General features: G+C 42.3%; 1 protein-coding gene across 3 annotated transcripts in view; it reads right to left on the bottom strand.

Moving 5' to 3' along the window:
- ccdc135 (coiled-coil domain containing 135) overlaps positions 1-16,132 on the bottom strand; it is a 140,301-nt gene extending 124,169 nt beyond the window's left edge. For 2 of the 3 annotated variants that reach the window (XM_068039644.1, XM_068039642.1), the window contains exons 1-3: positions 15,496-15,584; positions 14,145-14,254; positions 5,484-5,658 (exon numbers count right to left, since the gene is read on the bottom strand). In XM_068039644.1, coding sequence (XP_067895745.1) covers positions 5,484-5,658; positions 14,145-14,248 — 279 coding nt within the window. In that variant the 5' untranslated portion in view covers positions 14,249-14,254; positions 15,496-15,584. Of the gene's footprint in view, positions 1-5,483; positions 5,659-14,144; positions 14,255-15,495; positions 15,585-15,868 lie in introns of those variants that run through there. The other variant, XM_068039643.1, reaches the window with a different exon arrangement.
- Positions 16,133-17,858: the final 1,726 nt, after the last annotated feature.

The following is a 17,858-nucleotide window of genomic DNA, read 5'->3' as shown; positions in this document are numbered from 1 at the left end:
CTTCTAGACTTGACTATTCCAAGGCACTGCTGGCCAGTCTCCCATCTTCCATCCGTCATTGACTTGAGCTCATCTAAAACTCTGCTGCCCATGTCCAAACTCGCACCAAGCCCCATCAACTTTCATCCCTGTACTTGCTGACCTATATTGACTGCTGGATAAGCAACACCTCGATTTTAAAATTCTCATGCTTGTTCATGATCTTGCCCCTCCCTATCTCTGTAACCTCCTCCAGCTCTACAATCCTCTGTGATATCTGTGCTCCTCCAGTTCTGGCCTCTTGCACATCCACAATTTTAAACACTCACCATTGGCACGGGCGTAGTCATACAATGTTATGGAGGTGTAAATAAGCAGTCTTAGTGATGGTGCGGATGGGTGGTCAGAAGCTCATCTCAGGATAAATATGACTTTAAGGTTCCAAAGAGTTTGGTTCAGCATCAGACAGTTGCCAGGGAGAGGGATAGGAGTCAGTGGCTCGGGAATGGAGTTTCTGAGGGGCTGAAGACAATTGCTTTGGTCTTCGCAATATTTAGTTGGAAGAAATTTCTGCTCAAACAGTTGGACAAGCATTACGTGACAGTGGAGGAGTCGAGAGAGGTGGTGGTAAGATAGAGCTGGGTATCATTAGTGTACAGAGGGTTGATATAATTGAGGTGTTTGAAATGATTAAAGGATTCGATAGAGTAGACACAAGAAACTATTTCCTCTTGTGGGGGAATTCAGAAAAAGGGGGCACAATCTTAAAATTAATGCTAGGCCATTCAGATGTGAAATTGGGAAGCACTCCCCCAAAAGTCTGTGGATGCTGGGCCAATTGAAATTTTCAAAACTGAGATTGATAAATTTTTATTAGGTATGAGCATCAAGAGATATGGATCGAAGGCAGGTAAATGGAGTTGAGATGCAGATCAGCCATGATCTAACGGAATGATGGAACAGGTTTGAGGGTCTGAATGGCCTCCTTCTGTTCCTATCCCTATGTTTTCTTTCCCCTGGAGCGTGTTAGGGTCTGAAGTACTGTTAATGGATGACAAATACCTAGTAGTTCAAGATACTAGGGTGTTAATTAGTTAATTGCATTCAAGTGTGTATATATAAAGAAGAGACAGCCAGCACTGGCGGTGGGTGTTGTTACGAGTGCAAAAGTAAGCTCTGTGACAAGCAATAAACAATCTCCACCTAAAGCATCCTAGTCTCAGTGTCTTCTTCACAAACAGGCTTGGAGGTTTCTCTAACAGACTGCACCCACCATGCAACTCCACGATTGACCCTGCTGAGGTTTGCGCCTCCAACAGCAAGCCTTCAGCGAAGTGTGGAATGTCTGTAGTGCCTCCCTCTGAGAACCCAGAGATCCCAACAGTAGCTGGCTGACTCAGGATGAGTATTAAATTCCCGGCTAGAAAAACATTTTGGTAGCCCCCTTACAACTCCCTCCAACAGTTTCAAGGTTTCTCATTTTAAGATACCTAGGCCAGGCTCACAACCTCACCCCAACTTCTGACAGGTTCACAGAATGACACCAGGTATACCTGCATCAATCATATGCTATTATGCCTGATCTCGGCTGAAGGCCATGGTGTGGGAACTCCCGTTAGGGAATTTCTACCCTCAGACTTGACCCCCTGGCATTACTGGACTAGTAAGGGATGGAGGCTACATCATTCATAACGTCCAGCAGGAACTGGATCTTGGCCAAATTCCTGGCCCTAGCATTGTACGCCCTGCAAGCCGCAACAGAAGCGCACCAGAAAGGCTGCACAATTTTGCAGCTCGTATTGTAGCTTGTGTGTTCAAACTATAAATAGCATTTCAACTTCAGGAAGTCCATCAAACTGAGAAAGGATAATAGAGAAAGAATCAAAGAGAGACAGGCAGAAACAGAGAAAAAGAAATAGGTCCCGATTTTAACTAGTATTCGGCAGGTGAGTTTTCATGTCAATTCTAAATACATCCACTGTGACAAAAAAATGAGGTCCAAGGAATTTAATAGCTGCACCACATTTAAATGCCACCAGCTGACTACCCACTCCAGGCAGGCAAGTGGTGGGAAGTGGCAGACATTTGCACATCCCCGAGGCTGCCCACAGAAACCAGGCAAGTGGCAGAATCAACTGCTGGAGCATCCTGTGGGGGTTCCCATAATTGTGTGGGGTGGGCCAAGATAATGGCAGGGGAGGCCTAAGCTTTCCTATATGGGCTAGAGATATAAAAAAAAGTGATAGCTTTTTTGCATTTTCTCTTCCTGATCCACTTCCATGCTTTAGTTTCACCTGGTAGGGAACTCACTTTTGTTTCCTGCTTAGGCCACATCATGAAAGATGTAATTGGAACCCAACATGTATATTTTAAGAAGAACTGTATTAGCGTTGAAAAAGTTTCCTTGCCACCAGCTCAGGAAAGCAGGCCAAAATTGTAGCAATCAGCTCCCAGTGGCTCCAGGGTGATTTTTTATGCCCACTACCCAGTTAGCATTTGAAACTGCTCACGTACAGTTCCTACCTTATCTTAATTTGAGTTATTTTCAAAATTAAAAGAAACAAGTGAATTTAATTTTGAAAGCTTCCCAGCAAACAGAGGGTCTGATTATCATCAGCCGTATGTCATTGATTGCTGGAAAATGTATAAATTCTGATTAGTGATAGCAGTGAGATGCACAGACAAAACATAAAGAGAGAACAGACAGTTAAAGAGACAAATATTGACAAACTAATCAGAAAACACTGAATTATGTATGCTATGATCTCCTACAAATCATACTGCCAGAACTACTACCCCTCCACTGCTGTCAAGCCCATTGCCTCCCCATTCCTGCACTACCAACACACACTAAGCATCCACCAGACAGCCAAACCCCAAATTTCACCATTGGAGTTTTACTAAACCTCAATTTCTCTCTCCACAATTCTGCCAAATCCCAGGTTGTCCCTTCACAGTGATGCCAAATCAAAAGGCCTTTTCTACAAGCTACAAAGTCTGGACCCCCTACAGCAATTCTACCAAACTCCAGGACTCCTACCCACAGCTCTGTCAAATCCTCAGATATTCTCACAGATGTTTTAAAGCCCAGGAATGCCTTCCCCAGTGTCTTCATCTGGCCCTTCTAAATATTTACCTCCAACAGGCACATCTTGCATGCCATCTTGTTGTGTATTCATATCATTAAAAATTGATGAGATAAAAAATTAAATACATAAATAGGTAAAAGTAGAAAAAATAAAGGTCAGTCATTTGCAAATTTCACAGAATAATGGACAAAGTTGCAGCATTCAATCCCTTATTTAATGTTAAAAATTATAGAAACATATATCAAAGAAGGAGACCATTCAGCCTTTCAGTCCTTTGAAAGAGCTGGCCAATTAATCCCACACAACTGCTCCTTCTCATTAGCCCTGCACTCTTTTCCCATTCAAGTATTTATCCATTCCCTTTTGAAAATTATGAGTGAATCTGCTTCTACCATCCTTTCAGGTAGTGCATTCCAGCTGATAAGAACTCACTGTATTAAAAAAAAAATTCTACTCAACTCTGGTTCTTTTGCCAATTACATTAAGTTTGTGTCCTCTGGTTACATATGCCAATGGAAACATTTTCTCCTTACTTTCTCTATCAAAACCCCTCAATTCTAGCATCAAAACCCTAGAATGCCATTTAATAACAGAATTTGACTTCTCCAGTCAGTCACTGTAATTCAGTGACCTAGAAGTTAACTTCTACAAGCCACGAATACCCCTATTGTTATTATACAGCGCATCCTCAGTTTCACAGTGTTTGAGTGGCTTATCTGTATAATTAATTCTAAAATGTAAAGTGGGCATGCAAAGTAAAACAGAAGGCCATTTTTCCACTTTCCTTAGTGTCTTATAACATGAAGGTACCAGTTATCAAGTCATTTTCATCATCAGTAAGAAAAGCATCAGAAAGTAAGGAATGATAATACTCCCTGCCCTGTCCAAATCATGCTAATTTCCTTGTCTGGCTTTGCCTTGGGAGAAGCTGGAATAGATCCTCATTAAGCAGTAGCAGGAAGTCCTGTTAACATGGTAATGCATAATACACTAGGAGAAATCAATAGTCAGTGTACACAGCAAAATGCTACATCATTTGTTAACCATTATTTTTAACTTCACTACTGGTTCGATGGATAAATGCAGCCCTGATATTATGGCTGTGTTATTCAGCCATATAGATAGCTCCCTGGTTCAATCCAAGGTCTGTGTTGAGTTATCTGATCTCAGCTGGACCATCTGAAGGTGCACTAAATGCCTCAATGTCGCTCATCTGGGAGAGAAACAAAGCTCAACTATAGTTTCCATTCTTGAGCTTTATTGAGAGACACTGTTAGGACCAGGTGAGAAAGGTGTCTAGGGGTCCGTCTTAGCCTTCACCTGGTCTTACCGTAACAGGGTTTTATTTTTAAATACAGTGTGTTTTTACCTCCCCCTCGGTGAATCCTTGTTCACTGCTTTTCAATTATAAGACAAAGAAACCAGCACAAACAGGCTTTTTCAGATTTAAAGAAAAGTTGAAATTTATTCAACTTAAACTCTAATTTGGTTGACGCCTACAGATACACGACACGCCCACGCTACCATGCATACGTGATACACACTTACAAATAGAGACAGAAAAGAGAAGAAAAATAAAGTGGAAAGGTTTGAGGCAATATCTGAAGAGTTTTTGTTACGATTCTTCGAGCTTACTGTAGAGTCCTTGATTGTAGGTAGATCTTGCTTTTTGTTGGGGTCCAGTATTCTTCTTAAACCTTGTTCGCTGTAGGAGACTTTTCTCTCTTGGGGTTCATGTGTCTTCAGTGGATTCAGAGGCTTGTGAGAAAGAGATGGGAGCAGACAGGAGGGATCTTCTCAGTCCAGGAGCAAACAGCCTTTCTGCATTCAAACTCTCTGTGGCTAGTTCAAAAGACCCTGGAACAACCAATTAGTCATGTGACCAGCTGGTCTAACCAGTGCTGGATTGTACCACCATAGCAGTCTCTGGAATATTTTGTCCTTCCAAGCACTATTAATATGCAAACGTCTTTTCCAGCCACGGCTGATCTGTTTAACAAGTCATTTCCTCGCTCCAGAAACAATTTAAAATCAATGTTCATACCAAAATAATGTGCCTCATTCTTGGCAGGTGGGGGCCTAGCAGGACAGACACCTAACGAATAACATGTGTGGATGAACATGAGGACAGCATCCGACTCTGTGGTGATGCTCCCTACAGTCAAATGTTCCAATAACACTCACCGTATTGACTCGCATGTGAAGTGTGGACACTTGGGTGAGCAATATGTCAGGAGAAGTCAGTGCTTTCAGAAGAGGGAACAACATTGAAAAATACAAAAGTTTGGCAGTTCTCTAGTTAAGAAAGAAAATCTAAACTTATTTGAAGACTAAAAATGTTTTTTTTTAAAAACTTATCGATCATAGTCTACCCAATCTTTATTTCCTGCCAACGAAACTCAGGAAAATAAATACCTCAACACGACATTCATTGAGCGGATTGAGAAATAGAGGCTTTCTGTCTGGGTACAGATAAACGTACTGTTGTCTGAAATTTTCAGCGTATTGCAGCATGGTCTGTTCCTTGGTAGTGTTTTTCTGATAAGACGTTGGGTAATTCAAGATGCCTACCTCTGTCTTGAGTAATTCCCTATATCAGGAAAACATAAGAAAGAAAGCTTGCATTTATGTAGGGCTTTTCACATCTTCAGCATGTTCAAAAGAGCCTTCCAGCCGATGAACACAACAGCAAGGTCCCACAAACAGCAATGAGATAATAAGCAGTTCATAGGATCATAAAATGATTACAGCACAGGAGGCCATTCAGCCCTGCATATATGTGCTATCTCTCTGCAAAAGCCACTCCCTAGTCCCGCTCCCCTGCCTTTTCCCATTAGCCCTGCAAATTTTTTCTCTTCAGATAATTATCTAATTCCCTAAGAAGGCCTCATTTGAAATGCCTCCACCACACTCTCAGGCAGTGCATTCTAGATTGCAACCACATGCCAACTTTGTTTCTTTTGCCAATTACCTTAAATTGGTGTCCTCTGGTTCTGGACCCTTCTGCCAATAGGAACAGTTTCTCCATATCTATTCTGTCCAGACCCCTCATGATTTTGAAAGACTATCAAATCTCATCTCAACCTTCTCTTCTCTAAAGAGGTCAGCCCCAGCTTCTACCATGTAACTGAAGTCCCTCATCCCTGGAACCATTCTCGTAACTCTTTTCTGCACCCTCCCTAATGCCTTCACATCTTTCTAAAATGTGGTGTCCAGAATTGGACACAATACGCCAGTTGAGGCCAAACCAGTGTTCTATAATCGTTCACCACAACCTCCTTGCTTTTGTACTCTATGCCTTTATTTATAAAGCACAGGACGCATAGTGTCGTTGATCGAGGAAGCGCCTTCGAAGGTAAAAAAAAGCCTTCGAAGAGTTTAAAGTAATTCTATGAAGGCATCGTGCTAGAAGAAAAATTGGGCTATCTGATCTCAGCTGGACCATCTGAAGGTGCACTAAATTAAAACCGACCAGGGCCCGACCCGACCACAGCCAACCCGAACCCGACCCAAGCCGGAGCCTTTCAATTTTTTTTCGCGTCTGACTCAACCCGGCCCAACACGAATCTCCTTCGTCTGTTCCGGCAGCAGTCTATTCCTGCAGCTGGAGTTGTGGGGAATCATGGTAAGCCTGATCCTGTGACTTCCCGGAAGCAGTGTCCAGCCCGACCCGAACCCGAATGCTGGACTCGGAATTTCGACCAGACACGAACCCGACATACGTAGTCAGGTCTAGTCGGGTTTGGGTCGGGTAGCCAGGCTTTACTGTAGGTGTCACAGATGATTCCACACCAGACATTTTACAGTCTAAAGAAAACCTCACCCTGGACAAAGCTATTTAGCTAGTGAGGCAAGCTGAGGACAGGAAGAACAACAGACCAATCCTGCATAATTTCAGTTCCTTCACCAAAGGGCTGAAAAAGAGGCACCAGGAAAAAAGGTACACTGCAGTGGGGGGGGGGGGGGAAGAGCAAAAGACGCCATTAAACCCTGCCAGCGATGTGGTGCCAGAAGTAACCACAGGTGCGAACAATGTCCTGCCAACAGAGTAGAATGCTCTTACTGCAGAAAAATAGGGCATCACAGTAAGATGTGTCAAAATAAAATCTCAACTACCTTATGCTCTAAAGGAAAAGTATTTAAGATTAGAGAGATTAACAAAGTTAAACAACCTCCTGCAGCAGACCAATCAAAATATTTTCTTGGCGAGATCAATGATCCGAACCAGGCATTTTGGCCCGCAGACATATGTCAATGGGTAGATCACTAATTTCAAACTCAAGACTGTTACACTTGCTCCAGTGTCATCAGGCTTTCCACACACTTTTTGCAACTAACAGAAACTCAATTACATGGCCCAGGTTGAACTTGACGTAAACGGGAAGTTACAAGCAACACTTCAGTACAAAGGGAAGTAGATATTAGAAACGCGGTATGTCCTAAGAAATCAGGAGTTCTCACTCTTAAGTAGACGAGCGTGTATTGACCTACATCTTATAGAGAAAGAAAAAGTTAACAAGAATAAAGGAGTCACTTTCAAGAGGAATTCCCAAAATTGTTCACATGTCTAGGGAGAGTCCCCCACCCCAACCTGAGAACTGTGGAGCTTCTGGACTCCGCCAGAGAGCCCGCTCAATGGAGAGAGAACCAGCACAACACAGCACAGCCCACCATGCTGCTCAAAGACTACCAGAGCGAGAAAGAGAAATGCAGCAAATTCCTGCATGAGTTCTACACAGACAGAGAATTTGGGAAGAAGCAAGTCCAACAAATGTGTCGGGTGCAGAGGCAAGACGAAGAATGCATTTATGTCTGCCAAAATTGCGAGCAAGGTTGGCCACAACAGAGTCCCAAGGATGAGAGGATGAAAATCTTCGAACATAAAAGACACTTTGCAATAGTGGATGATATATTGGCATATGATGAGAGATTGGTGATTCCAGAGTCACTCAGAGTAGACATCTTAGAGGAAATACACCAGGGTCATAAGGGCATAAATAAATGTAGACCAAGGGCTCAAGCATCCGCGTGGTGGCCAAGAATCTTGAAGGATATCGAAGAACTGATTTTGAATTGTGACGTATGCGCACTTCACAGACAGGATCAGAGAGAACCTCTAATTTCAACCCAACTCCCAACAAGACTGTGGGAACGGTTGGCGATGGATTTATTTTTCTTTGATGGGAAATCCTGTCTAATTATAGTTGATTACTTGTCAAGATGGATCGAGGTTAAACGGATGTATACAACAACAACTGAAGCAGTCAGAGTATTACAAGAAATTTTCACAACACATGGTATACCTGATCAGATAGTATCCGATAATGGACCACAATTTGCAAATGATTACTTTATGTATTTTGCAGAAAAATGGGGATTTGTTCGTCGAACAAGTTCTCCCAAGTATCCACAATCAAATGGAGAAGCTGAGCAAGCAGTCAGAACCACTAAAGCAATGTCAAAAAAAACAGGACTTTCGATTAGCACTTCTAACCTACAGAACTATTTCATTATTGTGCGGATTAGCACCATCAGAACTCTTAATAGGAAGAAAATTTTGAACGCAACTTCCAATTCTACCCAAGAATTTACTTCCAGGGTTACAAAGCAAGGATTATCGGAGAGTACAAGACAAAGAACAGTCGTATCAAAAGAAACAACCCCATATCTATAATCCGGAGGTACCATACCAGAAACCTAACAAAGTTGTCAGAAGGCAAAAGGTATGGGTACGAGACCAAAACAGAGAAGGAATAATTCTCCACAAAGAGGAGAATCAACAGCGATTTTACTTACTACAAACTCAAGAGGTACTGTACAGAGAAATAGAAGGAATCTTATTCCTTTACAGCAAAGATGTCAAATCTGTTCAACTTAATTATTTTCTAATCTTTGCCAGTTCTGATGAAAGGTCACAGATCTGAAACATTAACTCTGTTTCTCTCTCCACAGATGCTGCCTGACCATATGTGGAGTGTATATAATTGTTATGAAATAAATATTAATGTTTAATTACTACAGTCTAAGAACCTCTCTGACTAGACCCAGTACAGTGGTAGCTCGCATACAGAACGAAACATATAAGAGCCCTTTATTTTATATTGCCTTTCCTCACTTTTCCTACCAAAATGTATCACTTCACAGTTCTCTGCATTAAATTTCATCCTACATATGTTTGCCCATACCACCAGCCTATCTTTGTCCTTGTGAAGTCTATCACTGTCCTCCTCACAATACTTCCAAATTTAGTCTCATCTGTAACTTTTGATAGTGTGCCCTGCACACCCAAGTCTAAAAGTATTGGGAGTGAGGCATGCACCCACAACCTTCCAATACAGAAGACAGAGTGCTACCACTAGGCCAACACATGGGTACATGTGTTCAAGAGGGATAATAATAGTGAAGGGAGATATAATAAAGTAGGCCAAAGAATGGTAAAGGCAGCATACAGACCAGAAGATGCCAGAGACAACCTGTGCCAAGTTAGCTGCTCTCAGCAGAAAGGGTGCTTCAATTGGCTTCAGTGTCATTGTCTAAAGAGGAGACAGTTTGGACAGGTTAGTGACCATGACTGTTATTCACTGACCCTTTGTGAATAGGATTGGAGCCAGGCTGTGGTATCCTATAGGTTAGAATCTCAAACATAAAAAGTGGTCACTGGGCAAGATACCAGTAGACTGCTGGCACTGGTAGAACATTACTCCAGCATGAATTACTGCTTTGAGAAGAGGGGAGAAGATTTGGAGAAAAAGAACCATAAAAATAGACCATCTAACGTTAGAGCCTTCTGATCATCATCAGGTATTGATTGTTGTCTCCCCTTTTACTCTCCTGAAGGTACTGAGCCATGTTGAAATATGATTCCATTGGTGCCAAACGCTCTCCAAAACCTTGCCCAAATTGCCATTCTTTAAGCATTGCATTTGCAGTAGGTGTTGGTACATTATCCTACGGTGGAAGCATCATAGGCAAGTTCAGTCCTGCCCTCACCCAAGATCCAAACATTTTCCACGAAGGAAAGCCATCAGGAGCAGGAATGCTGGCTAATTTTCCCACCCCAACGCCATTTGAAGCACTCCTGCCACCACCCCAGCAGAGATTAGCTGATTCAACGCAGAGTAGGGGAAAACCTTGGATTGTTCAAGATATTCCAAAGTGCTTTAAAGAAGCACTTTTATAGCATCGTCACTGCTGGCAGCCAATTTATGCACAGCCAGATCCCACAAACAGCAATATGATAATGACCAGATAATCTGTTGCAGTGATGTTGGTTGGGGTATAAATATGGGCCAGGACATCGGGGGACAACAGCCCTGCTCGTCTTCAAAATAATTTCTTGGGATCTTTCACGTCAACCTCAAAGATAAGGTAGGGCCTTGGTTTAACATCTTATCCAAAAGCCAGCAACATCACTCCCTCAGTACTGCACTGGGAGTGTCAACCTAGATTACATGCTCAAGTTCCCGGAATGGTACTTGAATCCACAACATTCTGACTCAGAGGCAAGAGTGCTACTGAGTCACAGGTAATAACTATACTTACACACTGCCTGTTGGAAAATAGCCCTCGGTGAGCACGCTCAATGAACTCTTATTGAGGAAGCTCACATCAGTAGCATTTTGCCAACAAATGAACACTTCTGCAAAATAAAAGCAAATGGAGATGATGGTCATCAGGCAAAAGGGAAATGGAATAAAGCAGAAAACAGGAAATATGTAGCAGGGCCATCAGTAACAGAAAAAAACAGTTATGGTTACTGGCAAAAGAAAGCAAAATACTGCAAATGCTGGAAATTTTAAATGAAAATGAAAAATGATGGGGGTCAGGCAGAATCTGTGGAGAGAGAAACAGAGTTAATATTTCAGGTCATCAACCTGCCTGACCAGCATTTTCTGTTCTTGTTTTACAGTTAAGTGCATTGTCCTTCATCAGAACTGGGAGTTGGAAGATATGACAGTTTTTTTATTTGAATTTAACAAAATAGTGAGAGAGAAAGGAGGGAATTGTCAGACTGCACAACCAGCTTTCTCAAAAGCTGGAAAGATCGCGAGATAATTAGAGATGAGGAAGGCACTCAATTCATTCATCAGAGGGATTCTACCACCCTTCCTTTGTACATTCCAATTGTTTCTTAAATGATTTCAGGGTTTTTGGCTCCAGTGCTCTATCTGGAATTATTATGTGAAGAAGAATTTCCAGATATTCGAACATATGAACAATGAAGGACATGTGAAGTCCCTTTGGTAATCCAAACTGTTCCACACAATTGCAATACCTTGCATATCAAAATATATACATTCCCCACCTAAACCAAAACCATGTGATCTCCTAAGAGAGGTGAAAAAACAGATAAAAATTTGGGAATAAAAATGTAGGTGATTCCTCTCCGACCCATTTAAGTGATGGAAACTTGACCAGGAGATCAATATCGCCCTGAATTCCCCGTAATACCTACCTTTTGTGAGAGGTGATAACCGTCCCAACTGGAAACAAGCTTCGCACTCGCTTGAAGGAATTCAGTGAATTGGCGTCACTGCCTTTTCCAGAGGTCCATTATTTTCTGGGAAAAGAACCACCTCTGACATCTAACGTAGATCTGGCCTTACACAACTTAAAATTATGATTCCTGGTCCTCTATAACCTGTTTAATTGAACAAACTGTCAACTGGAACATAAACTATTCCCTCCATCATCTTATAAACCTCAATCAGATCACCCCTAAATCTACGCGTCTCTGAAGTGTAGAGTCCCAACTCTTTTAGCCTATCTTGATAAGCAAAATGTTTTATATTGGGATTTAGTCTGAATATCCAAAATAAAAACAGAAAATGCTGGAAATACTCAGCCTGTCAGGTAGCATTGTGGAGAGAGAAAAAGGTCGATGACCTTTTGTCAGAACTAGGGACTTGTTTAGCATAGAAACATAGAAAATAGGAGCAGGAGTAAGCCATTCGGCCCTTCGAGCCTGCTCCACCATTCATTATGATCATGGCTGATCATCCAACTCAGTAATCTGTTCCCGCTTTCACCCCTTTGATCCCTTTAGACCCAAGAGCTATATCTAACTTCTTCTTGAAAACATGCAATGTTTTGGCCTCAACTGCTTTTTGTGGTAGTGAATTCCACAGGCTCACCACTCTCTGGCTGAAGAAATTTCTCCTCATCTCAGTCCTGAAAGGTTTACCCCATATCCTTAGACTATGACCCCTGGTTCTGGACTCCCCCACCATCAGGAATGTCCATCTCCCTGAGGACCCTCAGGTGGATATCATCTGGCCCAGCTGCTCTATTTATTTCAAGTTCTTAATTCTTTCTAAAACAATATGTTCATCCAATTTAATACTACTAGTTTTATTATAAAAATCATTCAATTCTAATAGTTGAGCATCATCTTCAAGAGTAAAGACCAATGCAAAGTACTCACTTAATATTTATGCCACACCCAGTGAGTACTTCATCCAGTTGCTCAATACAGTCTTTGATGGTTCTCTGACTCTTCACATAACTTAAAAAGGCTTTTGCCATTACCTCCACAATTATTTACAATCCTGTTTTCAATTAGCCTGTAACTAATCTAATATCAGCCTTTTATTCTCTGTAGCTGTTCTTTGTACTAAACTGTTTAGTTGACCCATAGAGGACTTTAATTTATCGAAATATTTCTGTTAATATTTTATTTTGTCTTTTTACATTACCAGTCAGCCACCTTGGTTTTACCGCACTCCCTTCTTTTGAGTTTGGGGACCTATTTGTATTCGACATTTTTTAATCTTGATTTTAAGTAGTTTCCATTGGTATTCTACACTGGATAACTCTACTGGGTGGTGACAAGACCAATTTAGCCATTCGAAATTGTCTGCCATTTTAGTGAAATGATCCTAAGATGATCTTTTACACATTTGAACTATCGTCTCCTCGTTCTACTCACAGTTTAATTCAATAATCTGGGTTTTCATTTTCTCTACCCTTAACAAGTTTATATGCCTCGATAGTATCGCCTCTCAGACACCTCCTTCCAGAATGAAAAGCCCAATTTTCTCTAGTCTTTCCACATAACTCAGACACCTAGTACGAGGGATAAGCTTTGTGGATCTTCTCCATACCGGGACCAGCGTTTGAGTGTCTCTCTTATTTCTTAGCAGTGGGAGCGGAGGTGAAAAATGGTGCAGATCATTTTAGTGAGGTTAAAAGTAGAGTGTACTGTATTCTCAGAGAAAATGGATGTAATTTCACCCATGCGAGTGAGCTTTGGCAGATTTTTCTACTGGGCTGGAGGTCAGTAAGTTTGACACATTTTTTTTACAGTTCAAAGAATATCTGAAAAGTTCCCACCAGTTAGACTTTGTGTTCACAGAATGGAAAATTCATAATATTTATACATAGAAAAAGCCACTGAAATTACAAAGATGTACTGATACGGTTAGATGAAGTAGGGTGGCGGAAGGCTCATGTCAAGCATAATCCAGTTGGGCCAAATGGCTGGTTTCTGTGCTGTAAATTCTATGTAATAAGCAAATTTACTTATCCTGGCCCCTTATCCCTTCAACTCTTTTCCTTTCATCCACCTATCTATTGTAATCTTGAGTGTTGACATAGTTTCTGCCTCAACCACTAAACCTGGAAGTAAATGCCACAGCCTCACAACTCTCTGCCCGCTGTTCTAAATCTCTTACAATTAATCTTGTATCTATGGCTCCCCCTTGTTCTTGATGCCTCAAATACTGGAAACAGGCAGCTTCTAATTATCCAGTCCCATTCTTTCAGAATTGCACTAATTCCAACAAAAAAGCCCCGGTTTTTCATGTCTTTCTTCATATTCCTATTTCCTCATACCAGGCAGCACTTAGAGGGTTTACATTATACCCTCCCTAAAGTGTGCAGCCCAATACTGCACTCAGTACTCTAACTGAGGTCATATTAAGGATTTATTTAGGCTCATCATTACATCTGTTATATTTTATATCTCTTGTTTTCTATCATGAAGTTCTTGGGCTATATTTAGAATTTCTATTCAGGGTATAAAGTATTCCAAAACATGCATGATAAGTTATGAAAACAGAATTAAAACTTACTTACAGTTGGTCTACTTTTGGGCCAATATCTATGATTTTTGTCAACTTGGGCTCTGTTTCTTCTTCTTTGACCTCTTCATCTTCTTCTGATTCCAACAGCCAATCCATTACACACTACAGAGGAAGCCAGCAAAAGTCTTTTCAGCGGAGTCAGGTCAAATTTTATATCTGTGTAATTCTTAGAATTTTTAGATTGCAGCCAAAGATTACCTCAGTGCGCCAGAGCAGTAAAAGCATTCTTTAGAATTGTGGTTATGTGAAATGCACAGACGAAATCCATCTTTTCTCTCAGGTTAGTGTTTAGCCCTCCCTATCTCTGTAACCACCCTCACTCTCAGTTTAGTGTTCAGCCCCTCCCTATCTCTGTAACTTCCTACAACCCTCCAAGAGCTCGGTGCTTCTCCAGTTCTGGCCTCTTCCACCGCTGATTTTCATCATTCTACCATTGGCGGCCCTGCTTTCAGCTGCTTAGGTCAAACTCCTGGAATTCCCCCTCTAACATCATCACTGCAGTACCTTCACTACATGGATGCCAGTGGTTCAAGGAGAATGTTCACCACCACCTTCTCAGCGAAATTAGGGATGGGCAATAAATGCCATCCAAAATATGAACTAAATAAACAAGTCTCAATAGGTTTTGTTGACTTTTCCCCTGCACATGTGTGAACATGAGGTAAAGACAGGCAAGGACTCAACTATGATTTGCTCATGGTTGAACAGTACTGAAAAGAATAGCCTCTAGGATGATGTAGCAGAAGTCAGTTGGTGCTCATGCAATCAGATTCAACTCCATCAGTACCTATCAACAGCGTGTGGAGGGAGATACTAACTGTAGTTCAATGGATAGCATTCTTGTCTCTGCGACAGAAGATTGTTGGTTCAAATTCCATTCCAGAGACTTGACCACATAGTCTAGGCTCACAATCCAGTACAGTACTGAGGGAGAGGTGCTGTCTTTTGGTTGAGATATTAAACCAAGGCCCTGTCTTCCCTGTCAGGTGGATGTAAATGGCCCTCTGGCATTATTTGAAGAGCCGGACAGTTCTCCCAATTTCCTGGTCGATATTTATTGCTTAACCAAAAGCAAAAAATCTAATTACCTGATCATTATTTTCTTCCTGGTTGTGGAACCTTGTCCATTTTTTAACAAACAAAATAATATAAACAATAATAAACTCAGTGCAGTCTATAAGCTTTCCAGCACTTTCAGACCAAGCTACCTTCCTAGGTGACATTATTTAAATCGAATAACTGGCTCAAGGACAAATTACAGGCTAACAGTTGGCTCCTTGTGTGACAAAGTGCATAAAGTAAATATGCAATAAATTGAAATAATTTTAACAATGATCCTTTACCTTTGTGTGTTCTTAAATGGTATAAATTGTCGGTTTTTGCGACCTTCCCTTGAAGGTACAAATGCTTTCTTTGCTGCTTCAGGACCTGTGAGGCTGACTGAAAATCTCTGTTTAACTGGAGCTTAGCAACCAGTCCCTAGCAACAGGCACGGCGTTCTGGGAAATGTAGTATTTTCCGCCTCTGGCGTTTAGCCAGATCTGAAGAATGTCAGCCAAACTTTTAAAAAGGAAAGGCGGAATTTGTGGCTGCATTTTGAACTACTGACCACCTCCAGGCGCGTATCCATTGTCTCTCGAGATAAGGAGGCCCAAAAGAAAAAAAGAAAAAAAAGAAAAAAAATAATTTTGAACTACAATATTTTTAAACATTTACCTGTGGAAGATTTTTGGCTGAGAGACACTGCTTGTTCAGTGGCTTCTGCGGCTTCCGATGCTGGCCTACAGCAGGCCTCGCAGCCTGTTAACTTTGAGAGACGCCCACTGCCGCCACTTGGAAGAATCTTGGTTTTCAGCTGATTGGTAAAATGAGACTCCAGAGGTGGTCAGGCCTTTGTCACCCAACGCTACTCCCCATAAACTGAAACGAGTAGTTATCATTTCAAACTTATTCATGAATGACCCTTTTAAAAAGTATCGACGTGTGGTTACCCTCTCCCCCCCCCCCACACTCTGGTTTTCTACCTCCCATCCACACTGATCTCAGTTTTCTACCTGCCCACCCCCAAGGTAATCACCTCACCACAGCACCCTCTCTCCCCACGACATTCTCTCCCCATCCCCACCCCAATTCTCTCCCCATCCCCACCCCAATTCTCTCCCCTTTCATCATCATCTCCTCACTCCCCCGCACACCAGCCCCACCCCCTTCAACAGGGTATCTTCCCCCCTCCCCCACAACCAATTATTTCTCCTCCCCACCACCCTGGTAATCCGACCCTTAACGCAGTGCTGAACGTTTGATCATCGACGTCTGCAAGTGCTATTGTAATTACATTATAAAGGTTGGGTGCCTTTTGGATGACTATTTTTGTTTGTGGTTTCACGCCAGCAGCTGTTGTGCAGGTTGTTCAGGGAACCAGGAGGCTGCCTGTGAGCATTGGAAGAAGGGAAACTGAGATGAAAACAGAAAATGCTGGAAATATTCAGCAGGTTAGGGTGCTATTTAAGAAGGATGGAACTGGGGCCTAATCTTTACACACTTATAAGCTATTATTTAAAGAGACACACTTCCTAGTGGTGTTCAACATGGAGGAGCACTGATTCATCAGCTGAGGGAGGGGAGTAGGCGGCACAGTGGCGCAGTGGTTAGCACCGCAGCCTCACAGCTCCAGAGACCCGGGTTCAATTCTGGGTAATGCCTGTGCAGAGTTTGCAAGTTCTCCCTGTGACCGCGTGGGTTTTCGCCGGGTGCTCCGGTTTCTTCCCACTGCCAAAGACTTGCAGGTGATAGGTAAATTGGCCATTGTAAATTGCCCCTAGTGTAGGTAGATGGTGGGGAATATGGGATTACTGTCGGGTTAGTATAAATGGGTGGTTCTTGGTCAGCACAGACTCGGTGGGCCGAAGGGCCTGTTTCAGTGCTGTATCTCTAAATAAAAACATTACAAACATGCATCTCCAAACCCAACACTCACAGTTTCAGTCTGTTCCTATGTATAGGAGCACAAGTGAATCCCCAATTAATGCCCACTACCTGAAAACAATTAAACACTCAAGTAATGTACAATTAACAGTCAGGCAGCATCTGTGAAAAGAGAAACAAAATTACTGGCTCTAATATTAACTCAGAGACGTGTTGGGAGCTGGGGGTAGGGTTCCGATATCGCGTGAGAAATCTGGAAGGAATTTCAGCACCTCTATCAGTGGCATTTTAACGCAGCCACCTCATTATCATTTTACAGTTTGTGTTGATTCTGTGGTAGCAGGCGTGATGTGGACCCGCATGGCACAATCTCAACTCCAGCATTTAAAGGGCCAATCCAGAGGGCCAATCCATGAGTGGCTGGGTAGCACCACTACTGACCGAGCTGGCCGAGTCCTAAAGGACATGGCTGCTAGGCTGGGTCTGCAGCAAGTACTGGGGGAACCAACACGAGGGAAGAACATACTCGACCTCGTCCTCACCAATCTGCCTGCCGCAGATGCATCTGTCCATGACAGTATTGGTAGGAGTGACCACCGCACAGTCCTTGTAGAGACGAAGTCCCGCCTTCACATTGAGGATACTGTCCATCGTGTTGTCTGGCACTATCACCGTACTGAATGGGATAGATTTCGAACGGATCTAGCAATGCAAAACTGGGCATCCATGAGGCGCTGTGGGCCATCAGCAGCAGCAGAATTGGACTCAACCACAATCTGTA

This window comes from Heterodontus francisci, chromosome 9 (assembly GCF_036365525.1).
Source record: "Heterodontus francisci isolate sHetFra1 chromosome 9, sHetFra1.hap1, whole genome shotgun sequence".
NCBI classification, from domain to species: Eukaryota; Metazoa; Chordata; class Chondrichthyes; order Heterodontiformes; family Heterodontidae; genus Heterodontus; species Heterodontus francisci.
The sequence above is the reverse complement of the archived record's forward strand: the minus strand, read 5'-3'. Positions and strand labels throughout refer to the sequence as shown.